At 38.4% G+C, this 18,477-nt stretch overlaps 3 protein-coding genes across 6 annotated transcripts in view; 1 reads left to right on the top strand and 2 right to left on the bottom strand.

The window, feature by feature from the left end:
• The window catches only part of Npl4 (nuclear protein localization 4), a 48,876-nt gene extending 33,903 nt beyond the window's left edge, over positions 1 to 14,973 (bottom strand). The window contains exons 1-6 of one of the 3 annotated variants that reach the window (XM_020962738.2): positions 14,843 to 14,973; positions 13,418 to 13,651; positions 13,188 to 13,354; positions 12,596 to 13,124; positions 12,330 to 12,528; positions 12,105 to 12,265 (exon numbers count right to left, since the gene is read on the bottom strand). In XM_020962738.2, the coding sequence (XP_020818397.2) occupies positions 12,105 to 12,265; positions 12,330 to 12,528; positions 12,596 to 13,124; positions 13,188 to 13,354; positions 13,418 to 13,651; positions 14,843 to 14,857 (1,305 nt within the window). In that variant the 5' untranslated portion in view covers positions 14,858 to 14,973. Of the gene's footprint in view, positions 1 to 12,104; positions 12,266 to 12,329; positions 12,529 to 12,595; positions 13,125 to 13,187; positions 13,355 to 13,417; positions 13,652 to 13,730 lie in introns of all 3 variants that reach the window. The other 2 variants (XM_020962737.2, XM_020962739.2) reach the window with 2 other exon arrangements.
• On the top strand, positions 8,156 to 12,001 carry LOC110191788 (uncharacterized). Of its 2 annotated transcripts, XM_086838907.1 has the most exons (2): positions 8,156 to 9,867; positions 9,935 to 12,001. In XM_086838907.1, exons 1-2 carry the CDS (start codon positions 8,356 to 8,358, stop codon positions 9,956 to 9,958), a joined length of 1,536 nt encoding a protein of 511 aa, XP_086695033.1. In that variant the 5' UTR covers positions 8,156 to 8,355; the 3' UTR covers positions 9,959 to 12,001. The 2 variants fall into 2 exon arrangements, with proteins under 2 accessions (XP_086695033.1, XP_086695032.1); XM_086838906.1 differs by having other exon boundaries at positions 8,156 to 12,001.
• A 238-nt stretch (positions 14,974 to 15,211) lies between the features above and the next one.
• Positions 15,212 to 17,405, bottom strand: Ssadh (succinic semialdehyde dehydrogenase). The gene is made up of 3 exons (XM_020962703.2): positions 17,121 to 17,405; positions 16,734 to 17,038; positions 15,212 to 16,622 (listed from the first exon to the last, which is right to left on the bottom strand). Exons 2-3 carry the CDS (start codon positions 17,028 to 17,030, stop codon positions 15,387 to 15,389), a joined length of 1,533 nt encoding a protein of 510 aa, XP_020818362.1. The 5' UTR covers positions 17,031 to 17,038; positions 17,121 to 17,405; the 3' UTR covers positions 15,212 to 15,386.
• Between the last annotated feature and the right edge of the window lie 1,072 nt (positions 17,406 to 18,477).

The following is an 18,477-nucleotide window of genomic DNA, read 5'->3' as shown; positions in this document are numbered from 1 at the left end:
TGTGTCAGTTTTAATAGCACTATCAAATCTGCATACTGCGTTTGTTGATGCTGTTTAAAGATTCTGACTAAAATTATAATAACCAGCAAAAAGGTATAAAAACGGGGTATTTTTTTAAGTAATCAGTGTTTTTCAAACATTATAGTTGAGCCAAAAATGAGTTTATTTCAATTCGGAAGGCTGTTCTGTGCTAATTTCTATAGCGCTAACAAATCTGCATACTGCGTTTTTCAATTTAAAAAGTTCCACTTTTTGTCGAATTTTGACAATTTTAATGATGTACCCCTTATCGTTTTTTGATATTTTGAATCAAAATGAAAAAATGTATTTTTCCACAAGACATGGCTAGATCGATTCAGCTGTTCATTCTGATCTAGAATATATATAACTTATAGGCTCGAACATGATTCCTTCATGGTGTTATAAGCTTCTGATTATTACTAAAACACTGCAAAAGGGTATAAAAACGGACAATTTTTTAAAATAATCAGTGTTTTTCAAACCTCATAATTAAGTCAGAAATGCATTAGTTTTAAATCAGAAAGCTGTTCTGTGTCAGTTTTAATAGCACTATCAAATCTGCATACTGCGTTTGTTGATGCTGTTTAAAGATTCTGACTAAAATTATAACAACCTGCAAAAAGGTATAAAAACGGGCCATTTCTTTAAGTAATCAGTGTTTTTCAAACATTATAGTTGAGCCAAAAATGAGTTAATTTCAATTCGGAAGGCTGTTCTGTGCTAATTTCTATAGCGCTAACAAATCTGCATACTGCGTTTTTCAATTTAAAAAGTTCCACTTTTTGTCGAATTTTGACAATTTTAATGATGTAACCCCTTATCGTTTTTTGATATTTTGAATCAAAATGAAAAAATGTATTTTTCCACAAGACATGGCTAGATCGATTCAGCTTTTCATTGTGATCTAGAATATACATAACTTATAGGCTCGAAGATGATTCCTTCATGGTGTTATAAGCTTCTGATTAATACTAAAACACTGCAAAAGGGTATAAAAACGGACAATTTTTTAAAATAATCAGTGTTTTTCAAACCTCATAATTAAGTCAGAAATGCATTAGTTTTAAATCAGAAAGCTGTTCTGTGTCAGTTTTAATAGCACTATCAAATCTGCATACTGCGTTTGTTGATGCTGTTTAAAGATTCTGACTAAAATTATAATAACCTGCAAAAAGGTATAAAAACGGGGTATTTTTTTAAGTAATCAGTGTTTTTCAAACATTATAGTTCAGCCAAAAATGAGTTTATTTCAATTCGGAAGGCTGTTCTGTGCTAATTTCTATAGCGCTAACAAATCTGCATACTGCGTTTTTCAATTTAAAAAGTTCCACTTTTTGTCGAATTTTGACAATTTTAATGATGTAACCCCTTATCGTTTTTTGATATTATGAATCAAAATGAAAAAATGTATTTTTCCACAAGACATGGCTAGATCGATTCAGCTTTTCATTCTGATCTAGAATATATATAACCTATAGGCTCGAACATGATTCCTTCATGGTGTTATAAGCTTCTGATTAATACTTAAACACTGCAAAAGGGTATAAAAACGGACAATTTTTTAAAATAATCAGTGTTTTTCAAACCTCATAATTAAGTCAGAAATGCATTAATTTTAAATCAGAAAGCTGTTCTGTGTCAGTTTTAATAGCACTATCAAATCTGCATACTGCGTTTGTTGATGCTGTTTAAAGATTCTGACTAAAATTATAACAACCTGCAAAAAGGTATAAAAACGGGCCATTTCTTTAAGTAATCAGTGTTTTTCAAACATTATAGTTGAGCCAAAAATGAGTTTATTTCAATTCGGAAGGCTGTTCTGTGCTAATTTCTATAGCGCTAACAAATCTGCATACTGCGTTTTTCAATTTAAAAAGTTCCACTTTTTGTCGAATTTTGACAATTTTAATGATGTAACCCCTTATCGTTTTTTGATATTTTGAATCAAAATGAAAAAATGTATTTTTCCACAAGACATGGCTAGATCGATTCAGCTTTTCATTCTGATCTAGAATATATATGACTTATAGGCTCGAAAATGATTCCTTCATGGTGTTATAAGCTTCTGATTAATACTAAAACACTGCAAAAGGGTATAAAAACGGACAATTTTTTAAAATAATCAGTGTTTTTCAAACCTCATAATTAAGTCAGAAATGCATTAATTTTAAATCAGAAAGCTGTTCTGTGTCAGTTTTAATAGCACTATCAAATCTGCATACTGCGTTTGTTGATGCTGTTTAAAGATTCGGACTAAAATTATAACAACCTGCAAAAAGGTATAAAAACGGGCCATTTCTTTAAGTAATCAGTGTTTTTCAAACATTATAGTTGAGCCAAAAATGAGTTAATTTCAATTCGGAAGGCTGTTCTGTGCTAATTTCTATAGCGCTAACAAATTTGCATACTGCGTTTTTCAATTTAAAAAGTTCCACTTTTTGTCGAATTTTGACAATTTTAATGATGTAACCCCTTATCGTTTTTTGATATTTTGAATCAAAATGAAAAAATGTATTTTTCCACAAGACAAGGCTAGATCGATTCAGCTGTTCATTCTGATCTAGAATATATATAACTTATAGGCTCGAACATGATTCCTTCATGGTGTTATAAGCTTCTGATTAATACTTAAACACTGCAAAAGGGTATAAAAACGGACAATTTTTTAAAATAATCAGTGTTTTTCAAACCTCATAATTAAGTCAGAAATGCATTAATTTTAAATCAGAAAGCTGTTCTGTGTCAGTTTTAATAGCACTATCAAATCTGCATACTGCGTTTGTTGATGCTGTTTAAAGATTCTGACTAAAATTATAATAACCAGCAAAAAGGTATAAAAACGGGGTATTTTTTTAAGTAATCAGTGTTTTTCAAACATTATAGTTCAGCCAAAAATGAGTTAATTTCAATTCGGAAGGCTGTTCTGTGCTAATTTTTATAGCGCTAACAAATCTGCATACTGCGTTTTTCAATTTAAAAAGTTCCACTTTTTGTCGAATTTTGACAATTTTAATGAAGTAACCCCTTATCTTTTTTTGATATTTTGAAACAAAATGAAAAAATTTATTTGTCCACAAGACATGGCTAGATCGATTCAGCTGTTCATTCTGATCTAGAATATATATAACTTATAGGCTCGAACATGATTCCTTCATGGTGTTATAAGCTTCTGATTAATACTTAAACACTGCAAAAGGGTATAAAAACGGACAATTTTTTAAAATAATCAGTGTTTTTCAAACCTCATAATTAAGTCAGAAATGCATTAATTTCAAATCGGAAAGCTGTTCTGTGTCAGTTTTAATAGCACTATCAAATCTGCATACTGCGTTTGTTGATGCTGTTTAAAGATTCTGACTAAAATTATAATAACCAGCAAAAAGGTATAAAAACGGGGTATTTTTTTAAGTAATCAGTGTTTTTCAAACATTATAGTTCAGCCAAAAATGAGTTTATTTCAATTCGGAAGGCTGTTCTGTGCTAATTTCTATAGCGCTAACAAATCTGCATACTGCGTTTTTCAATTTAAAAAGTTCCACTTTTTGTCGAATTTTGACAATTTTAATGATGTAACCCCTTATCGTTTTTTGATATTTTGAATCAAAATGAAAAAATTTATTTTTCCACAAGACATGGCTAGATCGATTCAGCTGTTCATTCTGATCTAGAATATATATGACTTATAGGCTCGAAAATGATTCCTTCATGGTGTTATAAGCTTCTGATTAATACTAATACACTGCAAAAGGGTATAAAAACGGACAATTTTTTAAAATAATCAGTGTTTTTCAAACCTCATAATTAAGTCAGAAATGCATTAATTTTAAATCAGAAAGCTGTTCTGTGTCAGTTTTAATAGCACTATTAAATCTGCATACTGCGTTTGTTGATGCTGTTTAAAGATTCTGACTAAAATTATAATAACCAGCAAAAAGGTATAAAAACGGGCCATTTCTTTAAGTAATCAGTGTTTTTCAAACATTATAGTTCAGCCAAAAATGAGTTTATTTCAATTCGGAAGGCTGTTCTGTGCTAATTTCTATAGCGCTAACAAATCTGCATACTGCGTTTTTCAATTTAAAAAGTTCCACTTTTTGTCGAATTTTGACAATTTTAATGATGTAACCCCTTATCGTTTTTTGATATTATGAATCAAAATGAAAAAATGTATTTTTCCACAAGACATGGCTAGATCGATTCAGCTTTTCATTCTGATCTAGAATATATATGACTTATAGGCTCGAAAATGATTCCTTCATGGTGTTATAAGCTTCTGATTAATACTAAAACACTGCAAAAGGGTATAAAAACGGACAATTTTTTAAAATAATCAGTGTTTTTCAAACCTCATAATTAAGTCAGAAATGCATTAATTTCAAATCGGAAAGCTTTTCTGTGTCAGTTTTAATAGCACTATCAAATCTGCATACTGCGTTTGTTGATGCTGTTTAAAGATTCTGACTAAAATTATAATAACCAGCAAAAAGGTATAAAAACGGGCCATTTCTTTAAGTAATCAGTGTTTTTCAAACATTATAGTTCAGCCAAAAATGAGTTCATTTCAATTCGGAAGGCTGTTCTGTGCTAATTTCTATAGCGCTAACAAATCTGCATACTGCGTTTTTCAATTTAAAAAGTTCCACTTTTTGTCGAATTTTGACAATTTTAATGATGTAACCCCTTATCGTTTTTTGATATTATGAATCAAAATGAAGAAATGTATTTTTCCACAAGACATGGCTAGATCGATTCAGCTTTTCATTCTGATCTAGAATATATATAACTTATAGGCTCGAACATGATTCCTTCATGGTGTTATAAGCTTCTGATTAATACTAAAACACTGCAAAAGGGTATAAAAAGGGACAATTTTTTAAAATAATCAGTGTTTTTCAAACCTCATAATTAAGTCAGAAATGCATTAATTTTAAATCGGAAAGCTGTTCTGTGTCAGTTTTAATAGCACTATCAAATCTGCATACTGCGTTTGTTGATGCTGTTTAAAGATTCTGACTAAAATTATAACAACCTGCAAAAAGGTATAAAAACGGGCCATTTCCTTAAGTAATCAGTGTTTTTCAAACATTATAGTTCAGCCAAAAACGAGTTTATTTCAATTCGGAAGGCTGTTCTGTGCTAATTTCTATAGCGCTAACAAATCTGCATACTGCGTTTTTCAATTTAAAAAGTTCCACTTTTTGTCGAATTTTGACAATTTTAATGAAGTAACCCCTTATCTTTTTTTGATATTTTGAAACAAAATGAAAAAATTTATTTTTCCACAAGACATGGCTAGATCGATTCAGCTGTTCATTCTGATCTAGAATATATATAACTTATAGGCTCGAACATGATTCCTTCATGGTGTTATAAGCTTCTGATTAATACTTAAACACTGCAAAAGGGTATAAAAACGGACAATTTTTTAAAATAATCAGTGTTTTTCAAACCTCATAATTAAGTCAGAAATGCATTAATTTTAAATCAGAAAGCTGTTCTGTGTCAGTTTTAATAGCACTATCAAATCTGCATACTGCGTTTGTTGATGCTGTTTAAAGATTCTGACTAAAATTATAACAACCTGCAAAAAGGTATAAAAACGGGCCATTTCCTTAAGTAATCAGTGTTTTTCAAACATTATAGTTCAGCCAAAAACGAGTTTATTTCAATTCGGAAGGCTGTTCTGTGCTAATTTCTATAGCGCTAACAAATCTGCATACGGCGTTTTTCAATTTAAAAAGTTCCATTTTTTGTCGAATTTTGACAATTTTAATGATGTAACCCCTTATCGTTTTTTGATATTTTGAATCAAAATGAAAAAATTTATTTTTCCACAAGACATGGCTAGATCGATTCAGCTTTTCATTCTGATCTAGAATATATATGACTTATAGGCTCGAAAATGATTCCTTCATGGTGTTATAAGCTTCTGATTAATACTAATACCCTGCAAAAAGGTATAAAAACTGACAATTTTTTTAAATAACCAGTGTTTTTCAATCCTCATGATTCAGTCAGAAATCCATTAATTTCAAATCGGAAAGCTTTTCTGTGTCAGTTTTAATAGCATTATCAAATCTGCATACTGCGTTTGTTGATGCTGTTTAAAGATTCTGACTAAAATTATAACAACCTGCAAAAAGGTATAAAAACGGGCCATTTCTTTAAGTAATCAGTGTTTTTCAAACATTATAGTTCAGCCAAAAATGAGTTCATTTCAATTCGGAAGGCTGTTCTGTGCTAATTTCTATAGCGCTAACAAATCTGCATACTGCGTTTTTCAATTTAAAAAGTTCCATTTTTTGTCGAATTTTGACAATTTTAATGATGTAACCCCTTATCGTTTTTTGATATTTTGAATCAAAATGAAAAAATTTATTTTTCCACAAGACATGGCTAGATCGATTCAGCTGTTCATTCTGATCTAGAATATATATGACTTATAGGCTCGAAAATGATTCCTTCATGGTGTTATAAGCTTCTGATTAATACTAAAACACTGCAAAAGGGTATAAAAACGGGCAATTTATTAAAATAATCAGTGTTTTTCAAACCTCATAATTAAGTCAGAAATGCATTAATTTTAAATCAGAAAGCTGTTCTGTGTCAGTTTTAATAGCACTATCAAATCTGCATACTGCGTTTGTTGATGCTGTTTAAAGATTCTGACTAAAATTATAATAACCAGCAAAAAGGTATAAAAACGGGGTATTTTTTTGAGTAATCAGTGTTTTTCAAACATTATAGTTCAGCCAAAAATGAGTTTATTTCAATTCGGAAGGCTGTTCTGTGCTAATTTCTATAGCGCTAACAAATCTGCATACTGCGTTTTTCAATTTAAAAAGTTCCACTTTTTGCCGAATTTTGACAATTTTAATGATGTAACCCCTTATCGTTTTTTGATATTTTGAATCAAAATGAAAAAATGTATTTTTCCACAAGACATGGCTAGATCGATTCAGCTTTTCATTCTGATCTAGAATATATATGACTCATAGGCTCGAAAATGATTCCTTCATGGTGTTATAAGCTTCTGATTAATACTAATACCATGCAAAAAGGTATAAAAACGGACAATTTTTTTAAATAATCAGTGTTTTTCAACCCTCATAATTAAGTCAGAAATGCATTAATTTTAAATCAGAAAGCTGTTCTGTGTCAGTTTTAATAGCACTATCAAATCTGCATACTGCGTTTGTTGATGCTATTTAAAGATTCTGACTAAAATTATAATAACCAGCAAAAAGGTATAAAAACGGGGTATTTTTTTAAGTAATCAGTGTTTTTCAAACATTATAGTTCAGCCAAAAATGAGTTCATTTCAATTCGGAAGGCTGTTCTGTGCTAATTTTTATAGCGCTAACAAATCTGCATACTGCGTTTTTCAATTTAAAAAGTTCAATTTTTGTCGAATTTTGACAATTTTAATGATGTAACCCCTTATCGTTTTTTGATATTTTGAATCAAAATGAAAAAATGTATTTTTCCACAAGACAGGGCTAGATCGATTCAGCTTTTCATTCTGATCTAGAATATATATGACTCATAGGCTCGAAAATGATTCCTTCATGGTGTTATAAGCTTCTGATTAATACTAATACCCTGCAAAAAGGTATAAAAACTGTCAATTTTTTTAAATAACCAGTGCTTTTCAATCTTCATGATTCAGTCAGAAATGCATTAATTTTAAATCGGAAAGCTGATCTGTGTCAGTTTTAATAGCACTATCAAATCTGCATACTGCGTTTGTTGATGCTGTTTAAAGATTCTGACTAAAATTATAATAACCAGCAAAAAGGTATAAAAACGGGGTATTTTTTTGAGTAATCAGTGTTTTTCAAACATTATAGTTCAGCCAAAAATGAGTTTATTTCAATTCGGAAGGCTGTTCTGTGCTAATTTCTATAGCGCTAACAAATCTGCATACTGCGTTTTTCAATTTAAAAAGTTCCATTTTTTGTCGAATTTTGACAATTTTAATGATGTAACCCCTTATCGTTTTTTGATATTTTGAATCAAAATGAAAAAATTTATTTTTCCACAAGACATGGCTAGATCGATTCAGTTTTTCATTCTGATCTAGAATATATATGACTTATAGGCTCGAAAATGATTCCTTCATGGTGTTATAAGCTTCTGATTAATACTAATACCCTGCAAAAAGGTATAAAAACAGGCAATTTTTTCGAATAATCCAAGTTTTTCAAACACTCATTCCAATCAATATTTCAATTATACGATCATATAAACGGCAAGGGTATAAAAACATCGGCATGCCGAAGTTAGCTTCCTTTCTTGTTTCATATTTAACATTCATTTCAGTGGCGAGGAGCAATGGGGTCGCCTGTGCAAGTACCCAGTCAGCTGGCATCTCTTCTTAGCTGTGGCCTGTGCCGTCGTCCCTATGACCTCGAAACCCGACGCCTGCCCAAGGAGCTGGTCTGCCAGCACAGCTTCTGCGAGGAGTGCTTGGCCAGGAGCCTCATTCGAGAAACCTACGAATGCTTGTGTCCAATTTGCGGTGCTCGGACCGCTTTGCTCGGACGAAAGTTGCCGGAAACGAAGGCCATCATGTTTCTGCTGCGTGAGCTTCCGGCTCTGGTGCTGGGCAGAGCCATGCTGGGTTTCTCGCGGGGGAGCAGCAGCTCCATTGAAGTTGTAGGTGAGCAGCAAGCCTCCTCCTCGGGGAACTGGGTGGACCAGATCTGCGTGAACAGCTTCCTGGCCAGCAGCAGTGAGCATTGCCTGATCCATGCCATGCCGAACTCCACGTGGTGCCACAGCTGTCAGCTGTTGTTATGCCGCGCCTGCGCAGATGGTGTGACGCATCGTGACCACCGCCTCACCCGCCAGCTGGACTACCTGGAGCTGATGCGCCAGCTTCTGTCCGTCGAGGTATCCAAGATCAAACGCGCTGCTACACAGGTTTCGGACTTGGCCGCCCGCGAGCTCAACTTGCTTCGGCAGTTGTGCGAGGCCTGCTTCCGGTTGCAATTGCATGTGAAGCGCGAGACCCAGCAGCACAACGCCTCCCTGGTTTCCCATCAGATGAACGGATGGAGTGTCCGTGCCGAGCACGAACTGAACAGCTGCAGTGCGCTCCACTCTGGCACGGATCTACGTAATCTTCTCTCGCGTTTTGTGATTCAGCGTCGTAAGTGCGAGAGGCAGCTCGTGGAGGTGCATTTCCAGTGTCGCATGCGGGCCGGTATTCAGGAGAATGGCATGCAGGTCCTGGACTTTGACTCCTTGAATGACAGGGTCCTTAAACTGCGCAACAATCCGCGTCCGGGCAGCATACCCGCCAATGTGGAGCCACCGCCGGCACTCATTCTCACCAACTACTGCGTGTTCGCCTACTGGAACGAGTTGCAGAATCGACTGATGCCGTCTAAGCTGCTGCCCCAGTCCAGGGTAACGCGAGAAGTGCAGCCGGAAGAGCGCAATCAAAATGAGGTGGTACTAGCACGCTACTTCTCCCGCGCCGAGAACTTCAATCGTGAACGCGAGGGCTCAATTAATTCCGTCAGCTCCTCGGCCAGCAACAGCAGCAGCTTGGTCTCGCTTCAGCCGAATCCGTGGTCCGAAAACAATCAATTGCAATTCAATGGCACGCATCAAGAGCTTCAGTCCGAGTCCCAGTTGCATCAGCAGCGGCAACAAGAGATGAACTTGCGTCTGGCGCATGAAGAATTAAGGCAGCAGCAACAGCTTCATCAACAGCAGGTGGAGCAGCAGCAGCAGCAGCAACAGACGCTGGCTATTTTCCGACAGGACGATCCCAACTGGAGTCATGGGCTGCGTCCGATATTGGCACAGCATGATAATTCCAGATTCAGTCACTTGGTAAGCATAGCCCGTCCGCCCACCGTTCACTGTTATCCAATCTATTATATGGACATGGACATGGCAGGGGAACTGGCCGGTCGAGTACTAGTGGAGGTGCGTGACGATGTCGCTCCCCGGATGTCGAAGAACTTTGGGTCCCTCATTCGGCATGACCGAGGCTATGGCTATCGCGGATGCTCCGTTTTCCAAGCTTGGGGAGGCGAGAGCATCATCTGCGGGGACTTTGAATGTAACAACGGGCGTGGTGGCCACTCCACCTTCGACACGCGATACTTTATGCCGGATGACACGGGACTGCCAGCCCACCGAGGAACCGTTGGGATGCGCAGAGGTCAGAGGCGGCAGGATAGGAGTGGCTTTGTCGGCAGCCAATTCCGGCTGGTGCTCAACGAAATGCGCTCCTTTACGGCCATCTTTGGGTACATTGTCGAGGGCATCGAAGTGGTGGACCGGATTGCTGCCACAGGAAATGCCATTGGACGGCTGGCAGTGAAGTGCATCATCCGCAATTGCGGCGAATATCATATTAACCGATAAGAAAAGCGATCGAGCCCCATATACCAATGTCAATATTGATGTATACACCCTAGTAAGAGCTATATGAATGTTTTTGAATACATATACATACATATATGTTTAAAAGGAATAATAATGATTTTGGTACGAATTTTTCGTAGCAATAAATATATCCATTTCTAATGTCAAGAAGCAGGTTAGGAACAGATTTTGAGAACAATTTAAGGAAACCAACCATTTTAGATTCCGAACAACAGGAATTCGAACACACTAGGGAGATTTTTATACAAACACTTTACAATCTTTACAATCAAAACAAAATATTTGAAGTTTTAAAAACAATACAAACCTTTTGGAGGCTCTTTTAAAATATGAAAACAAAAAAAAAAACGACTAACAGAAATTCATCTTTGGAATTTATAAAGAAAATTTAATGAGCATTAAATTCATAAACTAGTTTTCAGGTAGGAATTATGAATGGAAATCGTATTAAATCGTAATCGATAGCATAAGGAAAGACACTAATTGGTGTCTAAGCGCTGCGACGTTACCTGGATAAACAATAAACCTACAAATATGCTGACACGCGGACTATTGAAAAAGAATCGTTGGTAAATTGGTAAAACTATACAAAGCAAATACAAGCTCATAAAAAATAGGTGAAATCGGAATATGCTTATGATAAAGAAACTTAAATACTTAAAATATCCATGCAACGTATATAAATATCAAGAGTTATTTGGTGTCTACAGTATATGAATTCGTGTTGCCAGAAGTAAGACTAAATGTGATTGGTCAAGCAAAGAATATTAAACGAAAAAGCTATCGGATTATAATTAAGGGAAATCGTGAACAACAAAAAATTATAATAGAAGTATTATGTTCAAAACGAAAATCGAAAGTATTTTTAAATAAAATTAATTTCAAACATTAGGTTATAAATTAAACCTATTAGGCCAAATATCACAAATGTGTTTACGAAACGAAATTGACAAAATTCAAATAACTATTGTATTGAGTTATACGAAAAAGGATGATATTCGAGAATTATACTATGTATTAGATAGAGAAGAAAGGATTAAACGCTTTGCAAAGGAATATATTAAAAAACAAAAATTAAATAAAATATGCTTCCATTTGTAAGTATACCCAGAACAAGTAGTTTACAGTTTGCGGTTACTTTTGTTGTTATTATACTTTGGTATATCGGTTAAATAAGAAGAGGGAAACATCTGGACAAAATTGTGATTAAGAGATGCTCAAAGGGATCCATTACAAATTCAAAAATTAATAGAAACACTCTGTTTCTGTCTCTGATCTCATTTGTGCCATTGTGTGTATGAATGTCTCAAGGTATATGATATTAAAAGGCATGCAAATTCTGCCAGGAAGTCCCAGAGCAATGATAAGTAGTACAAAAGTAATGATGAGAACATTAATTCATTCACACAGTCCGCAAAGTACTTTAATAATATCAGCATTAAAACCAAATTGTGTATGTTTGAATGTAGCCTAAACTAATCACAAATAATAATTATAAATGTCTAAATATGGAAATCGTTGAGTGTGTAAATGTGAAATAAAGTTCAATAAAATTCTCCCCCGTTAACCATAATTATTTCTTTTCAGGGAATATAATTTGTTCCTCTTTATCCTATTTGCTGAACGCACTTAGTCAAACTTTCTACAAGAATAGGAATAAGGAATATGTCACTTACCTTATAGAAAACGTCTGGAACATATTGTTTGTCTGTGGACTCCCGCACATAGCCCAGCTCGGGCGCATCCTTAGTGGGTATCAGGCATTTATCACGCACCAAAGCCATACACTGAGCGGATACCGCATAGCCCTCCATGTGCACTTGTTTGGTTTTATCTCCTAAATGACCAAAACAAAAATTATTTATAAAAGGTAGAAGCAGAGAACGCCACACAATACTTACCCGTCACACAAATGGTCACGAACTTTGAGCCAAAGACGCCACTGGAGGCATATTTACAGGGATTTGGATGGCGATTCTGCAGCTCGCCGGCTGTGATGCACTCCTGGGCCGTGATAAAGTGCGACTCGATGCCTCGGATCTGTTTAACAGTGCCGGCACTCGCATCCTCCGTGATGAGATCTGTGAAAATCCAACCAATCTTTTTGAAAAATAAATAAAATAAAATAAAATAAATATAATCGCATTAATAACATTAATATCCTAACCTTCTTCAGTCCCAGCGCATTTGCCACGGCATCGACATCGTCGGCTCCCTCATCCGGCTGAATGTTGATCGAGTCGCGTGTTGACTCCTGCGGCGGTTCATAGATGGCTGCCACCTTTGCCCGAATACCAAGCGGAACATCCGTGTGCTGCTCGTATGTTCCATACAGATAGCCCATGCGCTGATGACCAGTTGTGCGCCAGTAATTCAGGAATCTCTCAACAATCTTGGTATTCTCGAACATAACATTGTCCACGTGGCGGTAGGTCTGACGATTCAGAGTGATGGCAGACGGCTGACACTTGGAACAGATGCCTTTGGGCCATGGCGGATGTTCGCGACAGCCGGGCTTGATGCGGCAGTTGATATCATCGAAGACAAAGTACTTTCCTTGATCCATGCCCGAAGTCTGTTTGCGTATGTACGAATGGAAGGACAAGTGCTTGATGTTCTGCTCCTTCAGATAGGCCTCGTTGTAGGGCTCCAGGGCGGAGCAGTGGACGCAACGGCCGTTGGCATTATGATGGCAGCTGAAACAACAGTTTGCTTTGATTAGTTGACTGTTTATATTCTCTGGAAAAGGGAACTCTTACAGCTTGCTGTCACGTTCCCGCTTGATGGTACCATCCACCTTGCTCAACGCCTGGTCAACCTCATCCTCGACCACATTGATGGAGGGACGTGCACTGTTTGGGTTGCTGTTGCTTGTCTTTGTGCTGGTCCTGAACGCTTGACTGTCCAAGACAGTGGTGCTAGTTCGCTGAAATTGATTTAAGATACCTGTTTTAGTCTGGCTTCAGCCAACTTCAAAACTCCAACTTACTCGAGCCGATGTGCCAGCCAGCTGTTTCAAGTAGACCAAGTCACCATGCTTCAGGGATGTGCCCACCAGCTGACTGCCACTGGCATGCAGCTCTGTTAGGAAGCTTCGCTCCTTGAACAGCCCAAATCCATCCACCTTCAACGCATTGTGGACGATTTCGTAGAGCTGCTTCAGATTGGATTTGGGCGAGATCTCTATGCGTTTGATGCCCTCCGCAGACTGAACGCGAATTAGCTGTAATGGAAATCAAAATAAATTATATAATTAGCAATTGATAATTAAGGCTGCTGCATTAATTGAGTTTCGTTACAACCGACTGTTTGCATAACACGAATAAACGATGGCGCACAAAGGCGTAGGCGAAATTGCGCTTCTTGTAGATGAACTGTTCGAGTAGCAGCGGGGCACAGGCCATGTCTGGATGGGGTCCGGGTATAGGTTGGGCAAAAGGAATGTGGCTTGGGTCTCGGTAAGGACGATGGCTTGGGCTTGGGTTGGGTGTCAAGTGTAGCTATAAAGCTACCAAAGCCTGAAAGGCTTTTTTATTTAGTGTTTCGGACTGTACGTCATGAAGGCGCGAACTTGACTGTGAAATTTAGTTGGCATCGCAATTAAAAACAAATGCAAACCATTGCCAAAAAGAGCGCTGATGTTAAGAGATGAATTTGCACGTTAAAAAAAAAAATTACGTTAATTTCTAAATATAAACAAATTTATTGTATTCACTCTTTTTACCATTATTCTATAGCTCTTTTTCATTAGATTTATGGGCTTACACTCTTGCAATACCTCACTTTGAATTACAAGTCGTAAATATACAGTGATTTTCTTTAAGTGCAGCCTATAAATGTTTTCCTATTCGCCAGACAGACACCGGACACCTTTCGCATCCGCATTGGCACTGCACTTCGGCTGGTGGATGAACTCGCTTCGATCGCCAGTAATTGCATGGTCACAAATTAGAGTTATTAATAATTTATTTAGGATTCGGGGTCTCAAAGAGCCCCCCTCGCGTAGTACAGCCCTTCTCTCATCGCACCGCCTTCTCATCGCAGACTGCACTCTCACACATTCACAAATCTACAAGTCATGGTAGGCTCTATTTTCACTTTCTGCACTTTTGGCCGGCGCATTAGGCACACACAAACTTCACACACTAGCCAAAGGCCTTAGAATGCACTTTTCATCTGCATTTTCACATTCACTTTCTTGCTGTTCTTTAATTTATAATTTCCAACATAAAGTGCAACAACAACAAACGCAGTAGCCACCAAAAACCGTCTTGGTTTGCCGGCTTTCGGGGTTACGTGTCCCAACACAGAACCCGAATCACAACACGCACACAGCCCACTTGAGTCTTGGGTCAATTACGCGGAACGCACTTAAGTATCACTCTTTAATAATTGTTAACAACAATTTACTTACAATTTTGTCAGTCATTGCGGCTATTGTAATTTTGTTTCTCACTCTCACAGCTGAGTGAGCTATCGATGTTTATATTTTATCAACATCAACGGGAAGATTTTTTCCTCCGCGACAGATGGTCACACTTAAATCGATATCATATTATTGGTGGGAAACTTAGCTATGAATAAGCAGTACATTAATCAGCAGAGGTTTAACAAGCAGTGTAATGAGAAATAAAAATGTGTGTCTGTCGTTAACCACTGAAAAAGAGCAAACAACTAATTGTTAGTATTAAATGTATCGATATATTTAAGCGGACAATTCAAAATGTCTTATCGATCATAGTCATTGTAAATTTTTAACTTATTACAAAATGCATCTCATTAATTTAGAGTTTAATAGAGTTTGTGCACACATATATATATTAATATTATTAGCGGCGCTCTGTTTTACAAATATTTAACTAATTCACTATAACAATCAACAAATCGCGTTCGGCATTTTAGTGGAAGACAGCAGCTAAGGAAAGCAGTGGAGGTGACTCCTGAAGCTCCTTTGGATTTCAATCGTACTTCAGGTTTCCCATGCAAATGTACTTAATGTCAACATAGTCATCGATTCCGTGCTTGGAGCCTTCCCTTCCCACGCCGGACTCCTTCACACCGCCAAAAGGGGCCTCTGCGGCGGATATGATGCCCTCGTTGACGCCGACCATGCCCACTTCCAGGCGTTTGGCCACGCGAAACACCTGCTGCAAATTATCGCTGTAAAAGTAGCCGGCCAGGCCTCTCCTGGTATCGTTGGCCTTCGCCACAGCCTCCTCTTCGTCTCGGAAGCGGATGATGGAGACAACTGGGCCGAAAACCTCTTCCGTATACAGTTGAGCCGTGGGCGGTACATCGGTGACTATGGTCGGTGCGTAAAACAAGGAGCCAATGTCGCTCAGGGGCTTTCCTCCCAGGATGATATTCGCCTTCTTGGACCTTGCATCCTCCACGAATCCGCTGACTTTCTTGAACTGCATTTCATTAATGAGAGGCCCTAGCTGGACTTCGCATCCCTGGCCATTGCCGATCTTTAAGGCTTCCACGCGCTTCTTCAGCTGCCCCACGAACTGGTCGTAGACACCGTCCTGGACAAAGAATCTGTTGGCGGAGACGCAGGTCTGTCCGCAGTTTCGGAACTTGGAGGCCATCGCACCATCCACAGCCTTTTCCACATTGGCCGAGTCGAAGACGATGAATGGAGCATTGCCGCCCAGCTCCAGGCATATTCTCTTGATCCCATCAGCAGAGTTCCGGAACAGCAGCTTGCCCACTTCTGTGGAACCGGTGAAGGAGATGCCCCTGACATCCGGACTCTTGCAGAAGAGATCGCCAATGGGAGCCGCCTTGTTGGTAGTAACCACATTAATCACGCCTTTCGGGATGCCCGCATCCTCTGCCAGCTTTGCCACCGCCAGCGCCGTGAGCGGTGTGTCCTCCGACGGCTTTACCACTATCGTACATCCAGCGGCTAAAGCGGCTCCTGCCTTCCGCGTTATCATGGCCATCGGGAAGTTCCAGGGTGTGATCAAGGCTGCCACTCCGATAGGTTGCTTCATAACAATAATCTCGCGATTGGGCGCTGCACTTGGCACGATCTCGCCATAGATGCGACGCGCCTCCTCCGCGAACCATTCCACAAAGGCATTGCCGTAGGCCACCTCTCCTTTGGACTCATTGATGGGCTTGCCCGACTCCGCCGTCATTATCTCTGCTATCTCCTGCGAGTTCTGCTCAATCAGTTTGTGCCATTTCTGCATAGGCGAGATAAGATAAGCAGGAGGGTTAGCATTTAATCAGGAACCGTAATGCCGAGATGTGACCTACAGTCGAACTTTGCTATAAGATAGAAAAAAAAAACTCACTTTAAGCAAATTGGAGCGATCCTTGGCGGTAAGAGACCGCCACTCCTTGGATTCGAAGGCCTGCTTTGCGGCATTGATAGCCTTCTGGGCATCCGCCACTGTCATGTTTGGGACCTTTCCGATCACCTCTCCGCTCGCTGGATTGCGGACCTCAAAGGTGCTCGCATCGCTGGAGCCAACCCAAACTCCATCCACAAGGGCTTTGTCCTGGAGAAGAGCCGAAAATCCGCGCATCCTGCCGAAGTTATTGAGACCGCTGCTTCCCTTCAGTGCGACGCCGCTGAGTTGTCGCCACATTCTGCCGGCTGTTTAATTAAACAAGAAACAAACTCATTAGCAAATGGCTAATAATCGATTATAAACACCGGCGCTCTCGCTCTCTCGCACCTTTCTGACACCTGTTGTGAGGAGGAGGGAGAGTTTGACGGATTTATCTTATCTGCGCCGCTATCGGAAAGACCAGAGGGTGTCAAGAGCCTCTGGCAATATCTCCTCTATGGGGGCTTTGATTGGATTTAATTGATTTTAATTCGATTCGCGACCATTCGTTCAGTGCAGTGTGGCCGCTGTTTGTTATTTTGAAATTCGGAAAAACAAAATTGATTTTTTTCTATCACGGCAACTGGTCACACCTTAAATAACAAGACGTAATCTATTTACGAATAAACAAAAAGTAACCGTTTTATAAGTAATAATTTTGCAATATGAACTAAATATTTATAAATACATATTACAAAATAACGAAACACAATTAAAATAGAAGTAATAAAAGTATTTTCTTTTATCAATAGACTTATCGAAATCTAACAAAAAATAATTGACGTCCATTTCATATCAATCAGCTTTTGTTTGTCTAAAGGGCGGCAACCGTTTGACTTTCAAAAAGAAAAAGGAAGACAAAAAAGAAAGTCCATGTTTGCTTCCTGATTCCCATTTTAGTCGTTGGTTTGCAGCGATTTTAAGGCAGCGCCACTTGTCCCAGCAATCTCTGGACAATCGCTGCCTTTCGCTCGATCTACACAGATCTTTTTTGCATGCGCCGCCGCCGCCGCCACCGTTGAAACATGGAGCCGGAGTGTGCTCCATTTATTATGACTTTGCAGTCAGCTAGCCAGGCATCACGACCATAGATTTCACATATGCCGGCGGCAACGATTCTGGCAGAAGATGGGCCTCCGAGTCCATCGTTCACACTTGACCAAAAAAAGTTGTGTTTGTAGTTCATAAGGTTTGAGAATTCAGTTTATTTAAATACAATACAAATATTGACAAAACAAACCAAAGTTTTATTACTCATAAATTATGCACATGAAAGTATAATTTTCTTTGTTTTTCGTTCTCACATTTCATTATTAGTATTTTGTTAATAATATATGAACTTTTCTCTGACTGCATTTTCTGAATTAGACAGTGGCAGGTTCTGCCTACTGGGCTACTGGTTATGTAGGCTCCTCCTCGTGCAGCTCACCTGGTTTAAGGCTTCCCTTTCGCCTGGAAAACCGGCAATCTATGTTGCAAATTTTGTCAATAAATTTCGGCTAAGAATGCCAAAATAGGCGGACACAAGCCACATTGGACATCATAACTGTTAAGATAAGATTGCCTAGATGGCGATCGCGATGTGCAGGGACGCAGGCTCTGAAATGAATTCAATTAGTTGTGATTTAGAACTAATTGAAAATGCGTCTAGCTGGGGACTAGTCGTGCCAGCCGCTGCCTCCTGCTGCTGGCTGCTGTCGATAGG

The sequence above is a fragment of the Drosophila serrata genome, unplaced genomic scaffold (assembly GCF_035046125.1).
Source record: "Drosophila serrata isolate PLE 108 unplaced genomic scaffold, ASM3504612v1 contig_360, whole genome shotgun sequence".
In the NCBI taxonomy this organism is placed as follows: Eukaryota; Metazoa; Arthropoda; class Insecta; order Diptera; family Drosophilidae; genus Drosophila; species Drosophila serrata.
The sequence above is the reverse complement of the archived record's forward strand: the minus strand, read 5'-3'. Positions and strand labels throughout refer to the sequence as shown.

Excerpts from the sequence above, each read along its gene's own strand:
- LOC110191788 (XM_086838906.1), top strand. The coding sequence starts at position 8,356 with ATGGGGTCGCCTGTGCAAGTACCCAGTCAGCTGGCATCTCTTCTTAGC.
- Ssadh (XM_020962703.2), bottom strand. The coding sequence starts at position 17,030 with ATGTGGCGACAACTCAGCGGCGTCGCACTGAAGGGAAGCAGCGGTCTC. Across the intron at positions 16,623-16,733 it reads ATCGCTCCAATTTGCTTAAA|AAATGGCACAAACTGATTGA; the intron begins GTGAGTTTTTTT and ends TCGCCTATGCAG.